This window comes from Ictalurus punctatus, chromosome 13, assembly GCF_001660625.3.
Source record: "Ictalurus punctatus breed USDA103 chromosome 13, Coco_2.0, whole genome shotgun sequence".
Lineage (NCBI taxonomy): Eukaryota > Metazoa > Chordata > Actinopteri > Siluriformes > Ictaluridae > Ictalurus > Ictalurus punctatus.
Genome location: NC_030428.2, coordinates 10,557,010 through 10,581,999, shown reverse-complemented (window position 1 = coordinate 10,581,999; position 24,990 = coordinate 10,557,010). Strand labels below are relative to the sequence as shown.

General features: G+C 36.5%; 3 protein-coding genes across 3 annotated transcripts; 1 reads left to right on the top strand and 2 right to left on the bottom strand.

The window, feature by feature from the left end:
* Positions 1-418: 418 nt before the first annotated feature.
* On the bottom strand, positions 419-9,265 carry pts (6-pyruvoyltetrahydropterin synthase). The gene is made up of 6 exons (XM_017482603.3): positions 9,066-9,265; positions 6,602-6,681; positions 6,460-6,482; positions 6,219-6,275; positions 2,618-2,688; positions 419-1,794 (listed from the first exon to the last, which is right to left on the bottom strand). The coding sequence occupies exons 1-6, from the start codon at positions 9,158-9,160 to the stop codon at positions 1,671-1,673; spliced, it is 450 nt and encodes a 149-aa protein (XP_017338092.1). The 5' UTR covers positions 9,161-9,265; the 3' UTR covers positions 419-1,670.
* A 794-nt stretch (positions 9,266-10,059) lies between these two features.
* Positions 10,060-11,747, top strand: rcvrnb (recoverin b). The gene is made up of 3 exons (XM_017482679.3): positions 10,060-11,056; positions 11,194-11,305; positions 11,478-11,747. The coding sequence occupies exons 1-3, from the start codon at positions 10,631-10,633 to the stop codon at positions 11,594-11,596; spliced, it is 657 nt and encodes a 218-aa protein (XP_017338168.1). The 5' UTR covers positions 10,060-10,630; the 3' UTR covers positions 11,597-11,747.
* A 687-nt stretch (positions 11,748-12,434) lies between these two features.
* Positions 12,435-24,553, bottom strand: LOC108273454 (glucagon-like peptide 2 receptor). The gene is made up of 13 exons (XM_017482678.3): positions 23,939-24,553; positions 22,414-22,510; positions 20,631-20,735; positions 20,169-20,290; positions 19,979-20,085; positions 18,931-19,087; positions 18,588-18,747; positions 17,159-17,219; positions 16,938-17,004; positions 15,082-15,170; positions 14,858-14,996; positions 14,725-14,766; positions 12,435-13,344 (listed from the first exon to the last, which is right to left on the bottom strand). The coding sequence occupies exons 1-13, from the start codon at positions 24,032-24,034 to the stop codon at positions 13,012-13,014; spliced, it is 1,575 nt and encodes a 524-aa protein (XP_017338167.1). The 5' UTR covers positions 24,035-24,553; the 3' UTR covers positions 12,435-13,011.
* Positions 24,554-24,990: the final 437 nt, after the last annotated feature.

Below are 24,990 nucleotides of genomic sequence, written 5' to 3'. Positions count from 1 at the left end.
ACATTCATGACTTGTGCCAAAACAAAAGTACAGTGTCATTCTGTCATCCCTACACAGTTTTCTAGCGCTAGCACTTCATGAATTGTTTACATTTCTGGGTAGACGCGGATGTCAATCAGTAAGCAATCTAATACACACACACACACAGTTCTGATCAGGCAAAAAATATGACCTTGTAGTTTATAGTTATAATTCAATTCTAGTTAATTGTAAAGTATATACTGTATATTTCTAGTAACAGAAAGATGAAATTGTTTTGCCAGGGCTTAAAATGTCTTGCATGTGTTTGTTTGTTTTACTAAAACAATCGCGCCAACATAAGAACACTACAAAAATGAAATCAATTTGTTTTTCACTGTGGTATATTATATATTATATGTTACAATACATTTAAACAAACTGATGATTGTGGAACATGTCATGATTAAAAATCAGCATGCTTTAATTTGATGGTTTTGTTTGTTGTGATCAGACTTACTTTCTAAACACTATGAAAATGTGTGAAGCAACATTAAGGCATATTGAAGTAATCTGCAATATTAGTATTACTAAGGCCAATATAATGATTAACAACCCTTTTTACAGGCTTATTCTATGCTGGATGGATGGAGCTTTCATGCAGACACATTTTATGCATGGGAAAATTGAAATCAGGAAACAATGGTTCAAGTCATGGCTTAATAAAGGGATATGTATGGGCAAAGCATTAACTCTTTTATGGCTTTATAAATTGCTAGGTAGACATTTTTGATTTGTAGGCTGATTTCTTCTGAAGTACTTCAGAGACACTTAGATTTACTTGCTCGCCACTGGTTATCTACGTCTTCATATATATCACTGAACATTTCTCATTTCTTGTCAAAAATGCACGTGTCACAACTCCAGGGCAAACCACAGACAGTGGCATAAATCAGCAGTAACACATTAGAAGTGTGTTCTGTCTTCGGTGTGGAATGTGAATGTTGGCATACTGACAATACAACTAACAAAAATTGAATACAGAATGAGCCAACAGAGATAATGAACTAACGCATTTCTTTCCCTATGCAATAAGTTAAAAGCTTTGTTGAGGTTATTCATACAATGTTTCACAAAGATCGCTGCGAGAAGAAAAAAAAAAAAAAAGATTGGGTTCTTGGATTCCCTAAACAAACTGCATCTGTGCCACCTAGTGGTAATGTGTATGACAGCATTAATGGAAATAATGGAAGAAAAACTTCTGTAAATCTCTAAACAATGAATCAACACAAATACATTAGATACTTTGAGCTAATAATAGAAATAAAAGTCGAACATTGCACTTTACAACTACATACTACCACACTAGTTCCTACTCAAACAACAAAATAGGACATTTGGCCAAAATGAGAAAAATGGACAATGGGTAACAAAGTTAAGACTGTTAATTAATTTGATCAAAATTTAAAAAAAAGAAAAGAAAAAGATTTACACCTGCCATAAGCTCCATGTTTAATAGGATCAGTCTCACATGGTCGAAGGCTGATCCAAATTCTCTGTGCCTTACGCTAATCCTAAAGCATACAACACTGTTTAGACCACAGCAGGTGCTCCTCTCGCTCTAATCTAATAAAATCTAAAGTGCCAAGATTTACAGCCTCCCCCTACTGCCCTGCAGCCTGAAATGAACAGGCATCAGCAAATGAACTGCTCTACTCCCCTCGATACACAAAAACGTTATTGTCAGTCTCATGCACCTTGATCTCATAGAGCATGTTCGGTGGAAGAAGCTTGATCATGTTGTCCCAGATGTACACTGCCAGATTTTCAGTTGTGCTGCAGAACAAGATACAGGTCGGTTGGGTTAGGAAAGCTGTATGTACACTCATTGGTTACTTTCACAGGAACACCTGAACTCCTGCTCGTTCATGCAATTATCCAATCAACCAATAAGGTGGCAGCAGCACAATGCATAAAAACATACAGATACAAGTCAAAAGCTTCAGCTAATGTTTACATCAAATATCAGAATGTGAATCTTTATAAAAAAAAAAATTTTAAAACATTGCCTGGACTTTATCTGATCTTCATTTGTCTATTGTTTTGGTGAGCCTGTGGAGACTGTAGCCTCAGATTCCTATTCTTGACTGACCTCGATGTAGTCTTCTGTTGTTGTAGCTCATCCAGCTCAAGGTCCGATGTGTTGCGTGTTCTGAGATGCTTTTCTGCTCACTGTTTTTGTAAAGAGTGGGTATTGGAGTTACCATAGCCTAGTCTGGCGATTCTCCTCTGACCTCTATCTTCAACCGCCTCTCACTGAATGTTTTTTTGGGGAGTTTATCAGCACCATTCTGTGTAAGAGACTGTTGTGTGTAAGATTCCCAGGTGATCATCAGTTTCTAAAATAATCAAACCAGCCTCTCTTGCACCAACAATCATGCCATGGTCAAAGTCATTGAAATCACATTTTTACCTCATTCTGATATTTTGATGTGAACATTACCTGAATCTCTTTACCCGAATCTGTATGATTTTGTGCATTGCACTACTGCCACATGATTGGATAACTGTATGAATGGACAGGTGTACATGTGTTTCTAATAAAGTGGACTGTTAGAGTATATACAGCAGCATGAAGGTACATTGTATTAATTCATACCTGACAGTATTAGCAAAGTATGGCACATCCAGATCCAGGTTTTTGTGGTCAAGTGGATTCATGATTCCCTCCTGAAAACAATTCGGTTTACGTGGTCATCAAAAATATCATGTTTATTAATTCGATCATGCTTTCTTTTCTCATGCACCTTCACATTTCCAAGCCCTATTAGATTTTTTTAATGACAGTGCTCTTGAATTCTTGATTCTAATTGGTCCGAAGGTTTTGATTCATTTCTATAATATTAGCTCTAACAAAAGTTGTGGCTACAAGGTAAATCACAGGAATATACCAATACACTAGTTCTAATATTTTAGAGTTTCTGTGGTAACAACTTACACAAGGACTTGTGTGGTGGACATGCCATGTAAATGGAATTTAAAAATGTATAATCGTTGACGTGGTGAAGCTTTCTGTGAGGAAACGTTTATTTAATGTTTATGGAAGGAGTCTCCAGTGTCAGTGCATTATAACAGTCAGGATTAAAGCTGTCCTTTTAAGTTTTCGAATACGGGAGGATCTTCAGGATGAAGAGCTTTGCGCTTTCAGATTTCTTTGCAACATGACTATGGAATTCAACTTGTGCCAAAAAATTTCTAGGACCAAACAAAAATGTACAATGAAAAAGAAGAAAAACACTCTGAAACAGAAAACAGTGAACTCAGTGGCAAAAGTTTAACATGGTCTTCAAATAAACGTCATTCTTTGTTAATACATGTCTAAGCGTTCTTTTTGTTAATCCTTGTTCATGAACGCACTGCCAGAGTTTTTGTTTATGTGTTCAAACTTTTTTCCTTTACGTTTTCTTTTTAAGTTTACGTTCGCCATTCTGGCACAAACCCCTTGTGTGGGCGGGGCTCAACAGCAATTTACTCTCATTGGCTAGAGAGATTTGGATTGACAGCTCCCAGACCAGTAAGTAGAGACTTCAGCGGTGTGAATTTTGAAGAGCGTTCAGGATGTGGTTCTCTGTATATTTATAGTGTTTTTACTTTGTAGTGAAAATGACTTGCTAACTTACCTAGTCAGTATATTAGACCGTAATTAATATTTGAGGTTTGGGTAGTCTCCTACGACTGTTTTTTCGAGATCGTCGTCATCATCCTCCACCTCATCCTCAGATGGACACTTGAGTTGTCGATCCAAATCACACTAGCCAACGAGAGTAAATCGCTGTTAAGCCCCGCCCACACGAGTTTTGTGGCAGAATGGCGAGCATAAACTTGCGCAGCATAAATGAAAAGTTTGAAAATGTAAATGAAAACTCTGGCAGCGCATTCATAATCCATGATAAGCGAAAACGAAGCTTAGAAAACTCTTAACAGAGAATGCTGCTGATGTGAAGACCATGTTAAATTTTTGCCACGGAGTTCACTGTTTTCAGTTTCAGAGCGTTTTTGTTCTCACATTGTGTATTTTTGTTCATTTCTTGAAAAGTTACGTTCACTACTTCTGGCAATAATTTGCGGGCACAGCATGTACTGTTATAGGAAAGAGGCAACCTCAGGCTGGCATCACACCACCCAGTTGCTCATTATTTTTCCCAGCCTACCCCATCGTGTTTTACTCCTTACTAATCCTTACTACTATCTTGTTTTTTATTATTACTTAGCAACTACTCCATAAATGCTTAAACATTTATAAGAGTAAATCATGGAAGTGTACAAACTTTCATGGTTTGGAAGGTTAAAAGTGGGTTAATGATAAAAATTTTGAACACGGGGGTTAGGGTTCTCTTAACCCTCATATTTGGTTTGAGACACATTTAGAGACCTCAAAACATAATTAATCGTTGACTATGTTTACATGGACAGCAGTAATCCAATTATTGACCTTATTCTGAACAAGACAATATTCTTGTGTTTAAGGTGTTTACATGAGTCGCTTTTAGAATACTCCTTTCGTGTTCCCGTTGTACATGTTATAGAACATAGATCCATTAACATCATTACGTCCCCGCGCCACGCCGTCCGACGTTCCCTCCAGAATTTCACGTACCGACATACAGTTGGTCTTCGTTATGGTACCGTATACAGTTTTGGGAGTTTCATTTTAATTTGACGAAACAATTAAATAATTAATGCAGTTAATTATTTGTCATGCTGTACGTGCAAATAGACGATGGTGTCGACAAATTCTCCAGCAACAGGCCTCCTCTGTACTTTCTTTCGGCAACATTTCCTACATGTCACCGTGACAAAACCGGAGGTACTGGATGAGAGTACAAAGTACAAAGTGGTAGGAGAGAGTTGTTTTAATGGAATTCGATGACGGCAAAATGGAAAGAAAATTTTGTGTTCTGTCGCAAAATGCAGCGAAAACTCTTACACGATGTTAATAATGTGATTAAGGTGTTTAAATGTCTATAATGCATTTCGATAATGCGACTAAAACAGGAATACACCACACATCTTAATTCGATTTGTGTTTACTTCGAGTTGGACTTTAGCCGGATTAAGGTCATCAATAATCAATGACTACGTTTACATGGACAGCAATAATCTAATTATTGACCTTAATCTAAGTAAGGTAATAATGGGATTAAGGTGTTTACATGAGTCGCTTTTAGAATACTCCAGTCATGTACCCGTTTGACATGTTATTGATCATAATTAGATTAAGAGCCTGCGTCATTACGTCACCGCGCCACGCCGTCCGACTCCCTCCAGAATTTCACGTACCGACATACAGTTCGTCTTCGTTATGGTGCCGTATACAGTTTTGGGTGTTTTTATTTAAATTTTTACGAACGCTTCAAGTGCGGTTAATTATTAGTCATGCTATACGTGCAAATAGACGACTGCTTGAAGCCGTGGGCTGCGTCTCAAATCACATACTTACCTACGAGATGCATGTATTTTTCCCAACTACAGGCCTATAGTAGGCAAGTATGCAGTTTGGGACACAGCCGAACTCTCTTGTTCGCCGTAAAGCGTAAAACCGCCGTGTGTGATCGTGTCCTGTCGTAAAATGCGGTGAAAACGCTCACACGGCGTTCATGATGTGATTAAGGTGTTTACATGTCTGTAATGCACGTCCATAATACGATTAAAACAGGAGTACTCCACCTGTCTTAATTCGATTAGAGCTTAATTAGATTATGACCATAATTAGATTAAGGTCGCTGTTTACATGGTAGTTTCTTAATCAAATTATGGTCTTAATTAGATTAAGAGTGGATTATTGTTGTCCATGTAAACGCAGTCACTGTTTACATGCTAGATTTTTAATCAGATTATCGTGTTAATTGGGTTAATATCGGAATAATTTTGTCCATGTAAACGTACTGGCTGTTGTACCAGCTTGATAATTCAGTTTGGGATCTAATTGTACATCAGTTCAGATATTGCCATAAACATTCGATGATTCATTAATTGGTGCAGAAATAATATTGTATGGCTTTCAGTACCTTTTTCTTTTTTATCTGTATTGTGGTTAAGTTAAGAGTTAAGTCTTCAATCATTTTCGGTCTAGTAGGTTAATTTGGTTAACAAGGTGAAACATGAAATGCAATTTGGTCTTTGAGCTCCAAACAAAGATCAAGAAAAGACCAAACAGAATGTGAGGTGTTTATAGAATGCAGTACATGGGAAGCTCCTACCTCTATATACTGTTTAAGATCAGTGAGGTTCATCACCATTCCTGTGTTTTGGTCAATCTGCATAAAGAGAAATCACAGATATGCATTACTTGTAATTTTTAGAAACAATTCACTTCCACAATGCATCATACACATGTGCCTTCAGCAATATACATAAATAATGTATATTAACATAATTCAACAAATATGTTCAGGATTTTTCTACTTTGCTACATCTCCATACAATTTCAATATTACCTACCTTTCCTTGTACTGTAACTTCAACTGAAAAAAACAAAACAAACAAAAAAAAAAAAACAAGATACATGAAATGTTGAAATGAGGCAAAGCTTTGGATTCAAATGTAAGCTGCTGTATGAATGAGAATAATATCGGTGATTAACCTTTGTAGTTGTGCCCATGGCCATTGGGATTGTTGCATTTTCCAAATATTCTCTTGTTCTCTTCATCACTCAGTGATTTGCTAAATGCAAAGATAATTAAAAACAAATGTTAAGTGCAACCAAAAAGTAAAGCTAGATTCTTCAGAGCAATGTTGTCTATGTAATGACTTTGCTGTTAGATTCTGTGAGTTTTTAGACCACTTTAGTGTCTGTATTGAGAAAAAGAGCCTCGGGACAAATCTAGTGGCTTTTTTGAGCATACGTTAGTGACTGCGCTGCACTCGATATGACTCTCAAATGCACATCATAGTTGATGTTTATACAAGCTCAAACTCACCACCAGGGTGTAAAACCTGACTGAGTTGTGCTTAAACGATCCTATGTTCCCAACAACCAATCAGTGATCACTATTGTTCCCAAAAAACTATCACTGATCTCCACTGTTCCCAACAACCAATCAGTGATCACTATTGTTCCCAAAAAACTATCACTGATCTCCACTGTTCCCAACAACCAATCACTGATCACTATTGTTCCCAAAAAAGAATCACTAAACACCGTTATTCCCAACAACAATCACTAATCACCATTGTTTGTCCCACCCACTAACTTCTTTGTTCTTCTTCTTGTTTAAATTCTTTTTATGGCTATATTTACAAGCATTAAAAGTGCATTATTCCATCTGTAACCGTGTCCTTCATGTGTATATTCCCAACTACTCACTACCACCAAGTCTTTTTGTCTGCATACTTGATACAGATTAAAGTTTTCTGCAATTATGTAAATAAAAGTTGGTTGACTTTGTTTTTAAAAAAAAAAAAAAATGTTACTAGTTAGTTTGTGGTGACTTCTTTTGTTATCTATTAGTTTTTATTTGGATACACCCGACAGACGGTGATGTTATACGAAAATAATGCACGCCTGGAGGAGAGACGCAGCATGACATACAAAGCGTCCCTACATTATTTTCATATAAGAGCATGGTCTGGAGTATGATATTCCATTTATACACCACAGCAATTTTCCAGTGATTAAAATGTTTAACTTAAATGAACATACGATACGTCACACATTGTAATGGTTCATGGTTAGATTTAATGTCATGGGACGTCCGAGAAACAAGTTAGTTTGTGTTCTCACTTACATTATAGCTGTAGTAAACAGTCATTCCCTCACCAGCCTCACTCTTATTTCTCTCTTTCGCTTCATCAGATCACTCTCTCTCTCAAAAAATGCAGCTTGTCATTTTACGGAAAAAATGGAGCACGTAAACTCCTCTGTCCTGAAGACTTTCCTGTGCTGATAGACTTTACAAAGCACTGTGAGTGTTAATGAATTTACAACTCATACTCCTTAAATAAATGTTAAATGAATGTCTCCTAACAAAAGGTCATCACATCAAACAATTATAAATTTTACTTTGTTAAACAACATGTTTTTTAAAAGCTGTTTATCATGAGTCTAAGACTACCGTGAGCGGTGGCCGTACAATACTGATGTGTCGTTCATGAACGATTCGTTCATTTTGAACGAATCTTGAATATGACTCGGGAACAACGAGTTGTCTCAGAGAGTGATTCGTTTATTTTTGACCGCACATGCGCTGCAACAGCCCCATAGGTTCTGTATCAGAAACAGAAATGATTAGTTCATCTCTCAAGTCTTCGGGTTCAAGTCATTCGTTCATCATGTCACAGCCCCACTGCATTCAGCCTATGGGGCGGTCACGGGATGAACAAACGACTCGAACCCGAAGACTCGAGATGTGAACTAACCATTTCTGTTTCTCATAATTTGGCCTTGTGATCAACATAAGTACTAGATGTGTGGGGGAATTTAACCTGTTACATTTCAATTATATTCTGCTGAAAAGAACGAAATGACTCGGAAAATGATTCGTTCATTTTGCTGAGCGAGATTCAAACATCCGAGTCAGTAAAATGATCCGAACTTCCCATTACTACCAAGTCCCTGTGTGAGAGATGTTACTATATATATGCAAATAATGCACACCTTCTGACCAATCAGATTCGAGCATTCAACCACGCTTTGGTATAAATGCACATTAGTCCATAACGCCATCTGGCGACTTCCAGCGACTTGTGAGCATGCATTCGCCATTTTCCCCCTGAAAAAGTGTTAGCGACACTGCTTTACAAGTCTAGAACTACAGCTCCCATGATGCACATGAGTAGAGCAACAGGTTTTTTTTTATTTCCGTATAGAACAGTAGATAGCAGTTGAGGTTTTAAACATGTTTAACATGTTTTGTCAACAGTACCATGATGTTGTAGCATATCACACAATTATTCAACAACTGTATACGAAAAAAATACGACTCTAACCGATTCAACACGTGCAAACATAAGATGCTATATCGATTTAATACTGTTTTTATATTAAAGTGAAAATCATGTATTTTTAATGGAAAGACAGTGGGGTGTATACAGAGGTAATGATTTACCTGTGCAGTCGGTGGCTCGCGCTGAAACTCTGCACTCGTGTAAGGTAACAGAAACGCTCTGCTCCACCGCTCACACACTTCACTTCTTTCTCCATTTCTACACACACCTGTGAATTCGCGATACGGTTATACACAGCTGGAATAACTCTTATAATAAAGCGCAGTTTAACCAACGTGGGGCGGGGCTACGATTTATTTTGTGCTTTCTAAAGCGGCGTTTTCATTGGACCGCGCGCCTGCTTCGTCATCATCCGGGAAGCGCGAGCTCTGTTTTTCCAGCGATTTCATTGGCTGCTGCACAAACCGCCTCAGAAAGCCGTAGCAACTTTACAACCAGGATGATAACACTGGATTTCCACACAGCAATAACAAAACTAGTATCCCAATACTTTTTTTGTGTATATAAAGAGTGGGAAATGAGTCCTTTCTATAGTTTTATATGAGAATTATATGTGAAATAAATAGACTGTTCACTCTTTAGGTCCTGTTTAATTTAAGAAAGAAAGCTATATTTCTTTCAATTCAATTTTATTTGTATAGCGCTTTTAACAATGGACATTGTCTCAAAGCAGCTTTACAGAAATGTATAAACACAGGATACATATTTTAAATATGTGAATTCATCCCCAATGAGCAAGCCGGTGGTGACGGTGGCGAGGAAAATCTCCCTAATATGATATGACGAAGAAAGAGAGGAACCAGACTCAGAAGGGAACCCATCCTCATCTGGGTAACAACAGTTAGTGTGAAAGTAAAAGAAAGCTCATTATGGTTTTTCATTATTGAAGTTCGCCTATGGTATAAGTTCACAAAGGTCAAATGTTGAAGAAGTTACGACATGAGCAGTTCTTTGGTTGATGTCCCTGAATTCTAGATGTAAACTGCCATCCTTTTTATATACTGCAACACTGTAAAGTTCAAAATATATAAATGCGTGCATGTGTGATTTGAAAAGGAGTTTATAATTCACTACATTTCACTACATACACAGCAGTACAGCTGAACCCATGTTTTTACACATCTGGTGTGGGATGAAAGAATGGGTTAACACAAAAGAATATTTGTTTAAGGAAACTTTTATTCAGTCATTCATCTTCAATAACCAGTTTATCCTGGTCAGGGTCACGGTGGAATCAGAGCCCATCCCTGGAATACTGGGCTCAAAGCGTGAGAATTCACCCTATATGGGACACCAGTCCATTGCATATGTTACAGAACTTTGTGCAATGTCCCAATTATTTATTTCATGAATAAATTTTTGTCTCAGAATTCTTATTATATAATAATAATAATAATAATAATAATGATATATGGTATAAAGAAACATGTTGTACTGTCATTTGCTTATCGTACATTGGTTAAGATCTAACACACAGTAATTTGCATTAATAAGGCCAAGAGGTTCCTTGCTGTGAGCTAAGCCGTGTGTCACACTAAGTCTGCATCTCACACCTAATGCCATAGGAAATCCAAAGTTGTCACTCTAATGGATCAAATCAAGATCCAAACCATGATCCCTTGTAATCCAGAGCAAAACAGTCTAGCTTTAAATAGCGGTTGTGATTATGTCAGTCTGTTTACTGAAGCTGAGCAAAGAGACCATTCTCAAGATGGGCAACAGTAAAAGTAGTGCTCTGTCTAAAGACCTACTGGAGGACCTAAAGTCCAACACTACGTACACAGAAGAGCAGCTTTATGCCTGGTATCAGGCCTTCCTGAAAGAGTGCCCGAGCGGATGCATCAGCAGGGAGCAGTTTGAGGGCATCTACGCCAGGTTCTTTCCCAATGCAAACCCGAAGGCCTACGCCCAGCACGTGTTCCGAAGTTTCGACTTGGACAGTAATGGCACGCTTGATTTTAAAGAGTATATTGTGGCACTGCATCTCACGTCCTCCGGGAACACTATTGAGAAGCTCGAGTGGGCCTTCGCCTTGTACGATGTGGATAAGAATGGCAGCATAACAAAAAATGAGATGAATGACATTGTCAAGGTAATTTTTGGCTGGTTTGCAAAATTATTGTAGAAATGCATAATGTTTTGGTATAATGCTGTAGGAATTGAATAGTTTAATGCCTTCAGTTTACCAATCATTCATTTTTGTTTAAGCGTTATTTCTTTCATTTTCAGTCAATATTTAACATGATCTCTAAAGAGGACCAGAAAAACCTCCCCCATGATGAAAACACACCTGAAAAAAGAACAGAAAAAATCTGGAACTTTTTTGGGAAAAAAGAAAAGGGTAGGATAATGGTTTTGTTCACAAATCCTTAATCCCAAAGAAAGAGTTTAATTTGGTCACCAAGGCAAACAAAACTGTTGTTAATGTACAATGATTTCATTAAAAAAAACAAAAACAAAACAAAAAAAACAATGTATCTCTAGTATCTGTTCTTATTGTTTTCTCTATGCAGATAAAATTACAGAAGGAGAGTTCATTCAGGGAGTGATGGATAATAAGAACATCCTCAGACTGATCCAGTTTGATGAACCTCAGAAGATTCAAAACAGACTGAAACAAAAGAAGCAATAGTGCTTGCAGTGTTGTTTGGCCAGTTTTTAAAATTTTCAGTTTTTAATTGATTGATTTTGGAATTTTCATGATTTTTTTGTTTTGTGTTTTTCTGTCCATTATTTATGACTACACATTACCTTTCTTTCATTAAATAGATTGCCACACTGCAAAGTATGAATTGTTATGTTTATTATATCGTTTTGAATCATTTATTACGACATTTAAAAGAACAGACACAAGACTGAAAATCATAGATGAATATAGATATTTGTATCAATTATGCACTATACAAAAAACAATTAAGTGGCTCAATCATTAGAATAAGGTATGCTACTGTCTGTCCACAATATACAGGTATGCACAATATACAAGCAGTCTGTTAAAAGCAGCCATTCACTGAAGACATGCTATATTCACAGTTTCCACCTAGAAATATTTTAATAATGTTTTGTCCATAAATTCTCTGTTTCACCTGTTTGGCATTACATTTGTAATTAAAAAAGAAAAATCAATTAGAAATGTATGTCAGTGGTCTCAATATGATTTTTAAAAAAAAGTTTAATTAAAAAGAAATTCAATGTCCATGTTATAAGGTAGTATGTAATATGTACCAATGACCAATGTGTGTTTTAGTCATTACTGGAATAATTACTGGCCTTTTGTGACACATATAAAGTAAATCTAGACAATAATTCTAACTGACACTGACTTGTCCTTTCCCTAACCTGTGAATGTCGTACATGTTACAGACATTAAAAGTCCTACCCATTTATACATGATATATATGCTATGGTTTCTGACTTTTTAACCGATTTATTTGGTTTCATGTCCATCTGTGTGCAATAATCTTGTACTGTTTAAAAAAAAAAAAAAACATAATTAATTGACCACTCATTTTATCACCAAGAAAAACCGAACATAAAGTGCTTCTGTACATGCAATAAACAGAACAACAGAATTTAAAAAGTAGCATTTTGATAGGTAGGCAGTTCACACTGTATTCACATTAGATGACATCCTTTAAATCAGGGAGACAGAATTTAAGATTTGTTGTTTAAGGTTACTTGCTGTATCTACATCTAAATTAATTATCTAGATACATACATATCCCTTAAGAAATCAATTATGCAACATGGCTTTCTTAGTTAAGTGCTTTTACCAGAAGACTTAGACTTAGGTTCCATGAAATGGCTATGCCAAGGACACCTTCAACATTTCAGAATTTTATTTCACTGTGAATATGCCGGGTTGACTACGTCTGCGGCTGCTAAAAACCTAATGCAATTAGAAGGAGTGTACGACTATACTCAGTTAAAAAAAAAAAAAAAAAAAAAAACTTTAAAAAAAAACAACCTATGAGTATTACTCAACAATGTTTATACAGAGATTCACCAGCACTTCTGGTCTATGAAAGAGTCAGAAGCAATAGGACGTTAAAACTGACTGTCCTCCAGAATCTCCTCCAAGGTCTCGCCCAAAGTCATGTCTCCATCACTGCTGGACATACTCTTCCTTGTGTAGAACTCCAGACCTGGATTCTGTACACTGGACAACTCTGCCCCTGATTGGATGGTCACCTGAGTGAGCTGGGTCTGTGTAGGAGCATGGCTTCGCTCCTCGTATGAGTCGCTGTGATCTGAGGGGTGTCCCGTCCCTTCCCATGACTTTTTCCATAAGTATTTGGGATGCATGCGTGCAAAGCAGTTGTGATCTTCCAAGTGGTTGGAGACGAACAATTGCCACCTGTTCTTCAGCTCAGCACGGACCTGGAGATATAAGAAAAATGTGTGGTTGTCCAAGAGATAATAGTGCCATTGGCAGTTAAAGGACATGGAAAGCAAGAACTAGACTCATATTAACATGTAACATGACCTATTACAATACTTAACGTTGCGCAATGGCCAGTGTCACTTTAATGCTGCATTCTATTTCAGTCTTTACAGGCTCTCATTGACTTCCCCTGGCCATTTTCTCTTGATGCAATATCCTCTGCCATCTTAAGCTTTGCTTTAATACATAATTATCTCAAGTGATTTTTTTTTTATATGCAACACTTGTTCAAAAGACACAGTGAGCGCATTTGTATAAATGTAAACAGGAGCAATAATACTAAAAGAATATCACATTAGATGCATTCAAATTGGGTTTTATTGTGCCAACTCTACCCTCTTGTCACAAACCCCCCCTATCAGGACTGCTTGTGCTGATCATTCATCCTCCATGTTCTTTTGTTTGTTTTAGGTGCCTTTGTTTTGGTTTGGGTCCCCACCCCTGTCCTGTCATTGGTCTGTTACCCATTGTGTTCACCTGTTTGTCCTTAATAAAATTGTCTATTTATACCCCGCTGATTCTGTGTTTCATTATGAAGTCTTATCATGCATTTGTGTCATTAAGTCCGAGCTTTGTTTTTCAAGTTCTGTGTTTCCAGGTTTTAACCCTTGCCCATTTTGAAAAAATATTTTTTTCAAATGATAAACATTCATTGTTTGATGCTGGTTCTGTTCTTCAACCTTCACTATGGACTATGACTAGTATTGTATTCCCCTAAATAAAACACTTGCTGAGTTTCACTCCAACACACTACAAATCTCTTCACTTATACGTACTCCTACAGGGTTGCCAGGCCCGCTTTGGGCTCTTTTTATTTATTTATTTATTTATTTTAATAAATTGAATGTACGATATGTATGTCAATAAACTGGTCTACTCATTCTCATTGCTATTTTTTATTCATGACAATATACTGTAGGTAATAATAAGACCATGGTAGTATTTATGTAAAAGAACTGTTTAGAGAAACATTTTTGTAATATTACTTAAAAATTTATTTTTTGGTGTCCCATTAATTTTACTATAATTTTTTTCACAGTCTCACAATCAGCTCTACTAGAAGCAGTGTAGAGTATTGGGAAGACACAAATTATGAGTTTTGTTATGGGAATGGTTTTGTATGTCCCTTGTGCTGCTAGAGGTCTCTCATGTGACATAGATATTATCTTCCAAAGTGAAATTAACAGTGGCATATCTCCATGAAGTATCGAAATACAGAACAAATCAGTTACATAAAAAAAAACATTTAGAAAAGTTTTAGTGATGTGTGCATTCTAAAACTGCACATATTCTAAAAATGAGCTCCACTAACTTACCTCTCCATTGGCAAAACAGTACAGAACAGCAACTAAGAATCCCTAGTGAAGAAATTAAATTATTAGCCCAATTAAAGATGACTTTCTCTCATATTTTTTGCCAAGCTGACAAAGACAACCATCAGGTTACTACCTGGAAAGAGCTCAGGGTTAAATTAAAGAAATTCCGCACATAGCGATGATTTCCCTCAATAGTTTCATCTATGAATATCAAGAACAGAATTTCGTGGATCCCGAGCAATGGAATCAACACCAGTGTAGCTCTTGCTAAGCTGCAAAAGGGAAAAGGGAAACAATAATCGGAAGCTCTGTGTAATATATGTTGAGTTATGCCAAATTATGAAAACACATACCGACCTGTATCTGTAGTCCGTAAACCTTAGTTGATCAGCTTTTAATTTTGAGAGCAGGAGTTTTATGATCCTGAGGAATATACAGAAAATAACCTGAAAAACAAAGGAACATTTCAGGGCCAGAATTATGACCTTAACTCTACATGTAACTTAGCTAAATGTACTCATCCCATGACAGATAACCCATTAGAGCCATTAATCATTGATTCTTCAAAACACTAATGGAGGTCTGAGGTGTGCTGTTATAGGAAAATAAACAATGATGGCATGATGTGTTTGATTTGGTGTCATGTGGCACAGCATGTAGCATATTTACTGTTACATCCAGATTTTAAGTTGTTAACACAAACTTTTTTATTTATTTATTAAAGAATATGTTGTATTTTTAGCTGTTTATCGTCTCATTTAATGTATCAGAACATCTGTGAAAAAAAGTTATTTCCTATTATCGCCGACATCATAACAGCTATAAACAGTTGTTCCCTCACCAGCCTCTCTTTTTACTTTCTCTTGAAGTTAATTAGTCCAAAAATGTCGTTTTATCAAGAAACCCTCCATCCTGAAGAATTTCCTGTGATGGAAAATTTAAATGAACAGCTTTACCTCTAACTGTTACAGAGCAATGACACTGGAGACTCCATCCAGGAATGATAAATAAACATCCCCTCCCCATATAAACAGTTGCAAAGATTAATCAGTTTATGTGGTGTGTCCAACATAATACGTCCAGTGTAAGTTGTTACTATATAAATGCTAATGGATTAGAAAGAGCACATTATGGAGCAGGAATATTATCAGAGCTGCTGTTGATCAAAGAATTGATCAAAACCTTCTGACCAAGCAGATTTGAGAATTCAACAGTGCTATGATGTAGCGCTGCAACCTCCGTAATGGAAAATTGCAATGGAACAGTCATTCAATTCCCAGCTGGGAACTCGGCTAACAACCAGTTTGGTCACGTCCACAGGCAACATATTTCCTTTGGCATCATTTTTTAAACTTGATTTTACTTGATTTTACTTGATATGTAGATTTTGTGGTGTCAGAATTGTAAGTTTAGATTTATAATTTAATTCTGTTGATTTCATCCCAGTGTTACTAATGCGATAAGACCATTGCAACAGAATTAAATGACATACCTTATATGTCATTTCTCTTTGCATTATGAAATTCAGAGACTAGTCATATGAATTTGATTTTGCTCTGGGAATCAATCTTCTTCCAAAAAGAAGCACTGCAATGTGTTTAGATCGGAACATGTGAAAATCTATGTGAAACTTTTAGATTTCTGAGTACAATGGATTGCATCATCCATCCATTAATTTTCCATACCACTGATCCCACACAGGGTCATAGAGCCTATCCCAGGGAACTCGGGGCACAAAGCGGAGGACACCCTGGACAGGGGGGCCAGCCCATTGCAGACACTACCATTCCCAATTAGGAAATGACAATCAGCAACATGTCTACAACACATTTTTTGGACTGGAGGAGGAAACCAGAATACCTGGAGGAATCCCTGGAAGCATGGGAAGAACATGCAAATTCTTTGCACACAAGGCAAAGGCAGGATTCAAGGCAAATGCGAGGTGCGAGGCAAATGTACTAACCTCTAAACCACCATGCCTCCATGGATTGCATCATTATTTTTGAATAGCTCTATATTTTACGTTTAGATGGTCAATCTCCTGATAAAAAGTATAGCAGGATTTAGTGATTTACCTTCTCAATACCTAATCTAACTCACCAGTTAATGGCTAGGTTTAACAGATGTGTTCAAGTAAGGAAATCAGACTGTGCTGAAACAATAATCCTTGATCTATAACTGACTCTATTAAAAGTATGGAGTATAATACTTACAAAAATTGACAGTGTAATCGGAGCTCTGATAATCCACCAGATCCATCTGTTACTGATGGCCCAGCAGCTTTGGGAAAAACAAAACACGAGCAGCCAATATTTTAACACGTATGATAGATGGAAAATACATCCTAAAAAAAAAAACTCTAAAAAAAATGTTTTAAAAAAGCTGAATTTAGAACATGGTTAATTTCATTTAATGTCAATTTATCATGCCTTACCCTTGATTTTCATACAGAGCTTTAACCACTGTCCAAGGTGTCACAAACAGAAATGGAGTCCCTAAATGAAAACAAGAGCATCTTTAATTAATATAAAATTTAGAATTCCATAAAAATACAATAAACTGTGATGAAAAACCCCCCACTGTGATTTAGCACAGTTTGGTGTAACACACTACAGTTACCTTTTACTACATTTCAAAGAAAAATGTATATGTTCTAGTCACTACATTTCTTAATCATACTGTATATTTGTAGTCATAAGGTGATTTTTTTAGCAGCAGATTGCATTTGATCTAAATTCCTTACAAATTAAAACTTTAACAGATGTGACAGACCTAACACCCATCCCTGTAATCTATCTACTGCTATGTATACTTTGTATTTATCAAGACAGATTGTATTGTGACAGCTAGCTATTAGCATTCATCTACTTTGCATCATAAGAGTTAATAAAATACTATTTGAGCTGTTGTTACTTAGTCTGAGTTAGGATTTTCCCCACATTCCTTGGTGCCTTTATTTATGTTCAGTGACTAAAATCCTTTTCTTCTGTGAATCTTTTAGAGTGCTGCGAAAAAGTATTTGCCGCCATCCCGATTGCTTCTGTTTTTGTGTATATCTCAGACTGAATAGTTTTAGATGTTCAAATGACATACAACCTAAAACAAAGGCAACCTGAGTAAACACGTAATACAGTTTTTATTTATTTATTCATTTTATTGAATTAAAAAAAAGTTATCCAACATCTATCACCCATGATGTCAGAATTATGTATTTCAATCACCTTCCTCAACATTTCAAGAATTTCTTTAAACTTAACACACATAGTGACTAAATGAGTTACTATGTAAGACCTTTTAACCAAATTCATGCTGTGGAAAAAGTTCTATTTTAGTGTTGATTTGATTGAGCAGGGTTTGCAGTAATCAGGCCTGGTTGTGTCTAGTCCAGCTGAACCCCATTATGAATGCAGTTTCATAGATTTGGGGAATTAGTAACTACTGCTTATTAGTAACTTATAACCAGTAGGTATTGGATACATTTTTTTCTTCAATGAATAACATTATCATTTAAAAACTGTATTTTGTGCTTACTCGGGTTGCCTTTGTTTTATCTTAGATTAATTAGATTTATCTAGGATGGGGTCAAATACTGTTTCACAGCACTGTACATTCACAGATTAATTTAATTTACTTTTTTACTTTTCAACTTTAACATTTTTAACTTTGTATTAACTACTGATGAGTAATTTCACCTACAATAATATGGATACTTTTTTTTTTTTACCTCTGCAATTTAGTAATTACTTTTCCACTCTATCTTTGGTGCCATATCAGATGACAGCTACCTGTCAGTGCAACTCATGCTAATCCTTTTCTTAAGACAGCTGTATGATTGACTGTTTATGTGTTATAGGATGGCCTACCCCATCCTACCAGCATGTATCTCTTCAGCAGCCTCCGCTTGGTCAACACAGCAGTAAAGAGTAGAGTGTGAAGGAAGATCGCCTCCACCAAGAGCCAGAAGTAATTACAGGCCACAAAATACTGCATTGACACCATGGAGGCTTTGCATAGCAGGGCTTTCTGTGAGGTTGACATTTTAATAATATAATTAATAGTATGAAATTAACTCATGCTTGGATTTTATAAACAATTGTGTTATATGCACTACATTATCTGGACATGTAAGCTAATTCACAAAACAACATAACAGCAATACAGTTATACAGTATATGGTTAATTGAGAAATGCATAATGATGCAGTACAGTAGATTCCTTGAAGCTGTTCCATCCAGCTTCATCATATGGCTTGTTGGAGTACGTGACGTGAAATACGACTTCTTTGGTTATGACTGCCATAGCTCTAAGCATGAATGACACAAAGAGGTTCATGTGGATGTAGTTCCTAGTACAGTGAAGCTTCCTGGAAATTAGAAATAGAGATTTATCCATTGCATGGTTTGTTTAGGATCGATATAATTAGCTAGCTTTGACAGTAATCAATATAATAAGACAATCGGATTACTGGAGCCAGACTCCATATGTATAAATGATAGGACAAAACAAAAACAACAATGCTTGATCAATTGTTGAGGAGAATAAAGCTATGCCAGAGAAAGACGCTTGTAAATAACAACAAAAACTAACGTCAAAATTCATATGACATAAAATAGCAGATTAAATGGCCACTATAAGTGATGGATAGCAATGATACACTATATGGCAAAATTATGTGGACTCCTGACCATCACACTCATATGTGGGTCATCTCCACACTGTAGCCAAAAGGTTAGAAGCACACAGTTGTCTAGAATGTCTGTGTATGCTGTAGCATTAAGACTTCCATTAATTGGCACTAAGGAGACCAAACGTGCTCCAGCATGACAATGCCCCTGGGCACAAAGCACTATCGATAAAGATATGGCTTGTGAAGTTTCGAATGGAAGAACTTGAGCGGTCATGCATGAGTCCTGACCTCAAGCCCACCGAACACCTTTGGGATGATTTAGAATGCTGACTTCGCGCCAATGGGCGAATGGGCAAATTCCCACAGCCACACTCCAAAATCTTGTGGAAAGCCTTCCCAGAAGATTGGAGGCTGTTATGGCATCAAAGCATTGGCCAACTCCATATTAATGCCGATGGTTTTAGAATGGGATGTTCAACAAGCACATATAAGTGTGATGGTCAGGTGTCCCCATACTTTTGCCAATATCATTTACATGTGTTTATTAGTGTGTTTATGTGTATCAATTTATAACATAAGAATGAACAGAGAAGGACCAAGAACTGCACTTTACTGAACTTCACTTACCTCAACAGGCCCATAATAATCACAGCTAGAATCAGACTGAACAAGGACAGCATGTAGCCAACTATGGAGAGGATCCTCAAGACTGAATGTTGAAATATCATGTCTTCCTGTGTTACACAACACGTAAAGTAAACCACATTGTTAACTGATGTATGGAAGAATGCTTAGTCTGAACTGAAGGAAATTTTACCTCATTTTTGAAAAAGCCTGGATCTTCACATTCAGAGTGATCCCGCCAGACAAAGCTGGAATTCTCTTCTGTTTTCCAGGTTCCATTGTCTGTACATATTTTATACACATTTCCTGAAAAACCTGAATAAAAGAGAAACATTGCGCATAAAACATGAAGCAGAATAAATCCCAGTCTTAGAAAGTAACATATGGTTCTTGTTCACAGTATCTTCCTTTATTGGCATAAGTTTATTGCTTTGTCATATCAGTGGCTTTGACATATGAAGTTTTTTTTAGAGAATAGTCATGATTCCATTCACAGAAACAGCAGCATCCCACAGGCACAGGGATGCTTGTGCCTCCTGGAGGAGGCATGTACACAAACCACTGTAGCAGAAATTAACCAAATACTCTGATCTGTTTTTTGTTTATTTGAAAAAATATATCTTACATTTACAGGAGAGCAAACAAGACAGTGTACCTTCCTTAATCCATGGTAAATATGGAGGGCAGGGCACTGATACATTCCCAGGAGATGAATGTGGCCAACAGGCAAAACCGTCTAATGTCCCGTTGCAGTATATTCCTTTAAAAATAATGGAGGATCAATGAATATATATATATATATATATATATATATATATATATATATATATATATATATATATATATATATAGTATGATTGTTTACAATATAATAAATATATAATATTTACAAACAAAGGGCACAAAACCTGATTTTCAGATGTCGAGACAGAGAATCTTTACAATTCTCACTCTCATTTGTTATCCCATAATGCACTGCGTTTTCTGAAATTCGTTGCAATTTACTGAAAACGCAATTCACTGCTTTAATTGCCATATCGTTTACAGTACATATAAATGTACAAAATAATTAACCTGTTTACGCTGGATGTATACAGTGTCTACAATGTACAGTGACTAAATATGTACAGTTAAGCAATATCAAACAAGCAAGAGTGCAGTTATACTGAATATCAGCATGGCCGTGATTCGGCTGTATATATCATGCAGGTATGCAGATAATCACAGCCATGCTGATATTATAACAGCATGATTGCGAGTGCGATATAACAGTTCTATAAACAAGAAGTTACTATCGAGTAACTAACATTTCAGACAGAATATTGCTGAATATTTTGTTTATTTTCAACGAAAATAGTTCCCAAAGAAGCCACAGCTGGATTGTTGTGTGTTGCCATGCAATGCACAGACTGAATCACACATTCAGTCACACCACGGGCAATTTAGAGTCACCAATTGACCTACCAGCATGTTTTTGGGAAATGGTAGGAAACTAGGGGACCCTGAGCGAACCCACTGAGACACAGATGCTGGGAGAACATGCAAAACTCCACACAGACAGTAACCTGAGCTGAGGACTGAAATAGGGACTCTGGAGCTGTGAGGTGGCATAGCTACCCACTGCACCACCATGCCATCAAAGTTAAAATCAGCTATATTAACAGTAATTTATATAAAAGAAATGAGAAATGAAAACCTACTCCATTAACTGTGATATACACAGATATACAGTATCTGGTTCTGTTTTAAGGGCTTAATTTAACTAAGAAAAATTAGGCAAAGGTTTTCAGTCTTACTTGTTAATCAGCTTTGGAATCAAAATAAGATAAAAAATATCTTTTTGATTTACAGTAACACTTTTAAACTATCAAAGTTTTGTTTAAAAAAAGGAATAATATATACACAACAGTTAACAGTTTCTCTGACTCAAGAAAAAGTTTTTACACTTCTGAAATGACAACATTTCTTTACAACACAAAGGAAAACAGTGTTACATCATTATTATTATTATCATCGTTATGCCATGCTATGGTTTACTTTTTTTTTTTTTCAAAATTATAGTACCATCTGCTCTGCTTGACATTCATATAAACCAAAGCTAGGAACCTTACACCTCAATGAATAGTGACCACCACAGGATAACAAACCAAATATTAATCATTCTCAGCACACCTGTGACACTGATATACTGTAGTAGTGGCATGGAAGTGTGTGTGGCATGGGTATGAGTGTATCAACAGAAGTGTCTCTGGTGTATTAAACACCAGTCGCTGTGGGGTTGAGAACAATTCATGAACAAAGTATAACTGTATTCAGACACTATGCATTGAAGGACTAGAAGGGAAAATATATATCTATATATATATACATACATACATACAAATGCACACACACTTAAATACATGTATGACTTTGGTTTTTCTATTTGTTGTACGCACCAGTTATATTGTCTTGGGTGGCTTTCAGGGTTCTGGTACAGTTTTCTTTATATTCAGTATGTTTAGACAACAAATCTTCAAAGATGGTGCCAGTGACCTTGAATGGAGTTTTAAAAAAAAATAGGATTCAATTACTTCACAAATTCTATACACACCATATCAAGTTAACGCTTTATACCCTTTATCCTGTCTTCTAACTATTTTGTTACATTTATCAACCCACACACACAAGATGGCAGTGTTTAAATAAATTTTCCATAAAAGACTTAATATCATATTATATGATATCATCACAACTGTTGCATTCATTTTTGTCAACCTCTCAAATTAGTATAAATATCATAATATTAATAACTAAAATTAAAGTAGAGCATTTTGGATTACATTAGATGCAGTTGGGCGACAGATTAAAGGAAAATATGGTGCTGAAATGTTGGGGCATTTATTTTGCTGTCATGATTTGCGCTATTTGTTCCCTTCGAGAGAAGATGGCACAGACTTAGAGAGAAGTCGTGTTCAGGATGTCAATGTCATCATTAACAGGGCTTCACTGAATGCTTCGCTAAGTATGAAAATTAAATGTATCATATGCTATGGCTTTCACAGTCACCTGATCTCAACTCAGTTGAACACCTAAATGAGAATTTGGACTGATGTGCTCTTCACCACCATCATCAAAACACCAGCTGAATGAATATATTTTGGAAGAGTGGTGTTTATTCCTCTAGGACCATTCCAGAGACTTCTGTGCAAATGTGCATTGAAGCTGTTCTTGTGGCTCATGGTGGCTGAACACTTCAATTTTTCCTTTAATTCTGGTCATAAAAATTGTTCTTCAAACAAAATCTAAAAGCAATATTATTCAATGTAAATTCTCTCTGAATATGTTAAATAGGTAACAGTTCAGCTGTCACAAATATCTAACATATTAAGGAATACAGTTTGTACAATTTAGATCATAGGCACACCTCTAATGTTTGCGGTGAGATATACGTGCCTACGCGTTTGTTAGTTGGACCTAATATTTGCTGCCTGCTCACAACCTAGCAACCATTTGTTCACACTGTAGCCCTTTACCAAATATTTACCCCAAATTTCCACACTGCATCAGTGGAAAGTTTTAAATTAGACAACTGAACAGAAGACCTGAGATTTATCTCCAAAACGTCATGTCTAAGGTAGCGCCTGGATAGAATCAGTTTACTATTACATTTTTTTTCCCTCCAACTTGCTTCCGACTAAACTGTAATTTTGTAAGAGGATTATTTTATTCGGGTTAAACGCATCTTCTTTAATTTTGTGCACTCGAATGTATGAAGGAATTGAATAAATCAAACATGCAAAGCTGTTTGTTTTTTTGGTTTTTTTACTTATTTTTGTATTTTAATATTTGCAGCAAAGATAAGCGAAAATGAACCACTCGGAATGATATTTCTCATCAAACGAAAGGTTTTAGAGAAACATGCTGTAACCTTTAGCAACAGTTCTGCAACAGCAATGAGTGTGCCAGGGCTTTCACACTTACCCGTGTGTATGGGAGCAGCAGAAGGAGAGCGAGGAGTTTTATAGCACCCATGCTTGTTAGCCTCGTGGCTGGCTGGGGGAAGATCCGTGTATCCATGGCTCACTGCTCACCTTCTTGGAAGGCATACAGTGCATCACGACTTCTCACTACATCCCTGATCGCCTCCAGTAATGTCACTCCTGAGAAAACTTCCTGTTTGATGTATGCCAGTCTATAAGCACTTGATCCAAGTAGCTTTGAGGAGTAAAAGTAGCCTTGATGATTAGAAGTATCGTCTAGAAGAAAGGTAAGGTCTTCAGAGCTTCCTCTAATCCACACTCTTTTCCAGCTCCCCGTCTTCAACTGAGAATGTGTCTTGCTTGCTCGCTGGCTACTCTCCTCCTGGCCCTCCCCTACCACTCAAGATAAGCAAAGAGGTCAACCTACAACTATAGCTCGTTGTGTAGGCAGCATTCAAGTCAAATAAAAAATAAAATAAAAGAGCAAACCTTATCACATGTTGCATCTAAATCAAGTTTCTGGAGGGGTTTCTGATTTTAATATGACCCTCAGATGTTATGAGTGCCATACCTCTGAATCATAGATAGCAGCACAGACAAGGCAGCCTGCACTTTATCCTGAGTGATCAAGTCATCTAAAAAGTAGCGTCAGAGTGGATAGTGCATAATGTAATCTTACCAAGCACTCATCCAGCTGCTTAACATTCTTAGACTGTTGTTCATAGAGAATTTGCTTCTTCAAGCACACTGTAGAACTCTAGGCAGCTACAAAAAGTGATATTTACATACAAATGTGTTGTTTCTTTTCAGTATTTCTCCTGTATTATATACAGTACTGTGCAAAAGTACAGGCACATGCAAAGAAATGCAGTACAGCAACGATGCCCTCAAACACCATGACATTAAATGTTTATACCTTAAAAAAAAAAAAATACTATAAAGCGCAGTAAACAGAAATAAATGAAACAAAGTCGATATTTGGTGTGTCGACCATTTGCTTTAAAAAAAACAAAACAAGAGTAGTAGTCTAAAGCACAATTAGAGCAGTTTTAT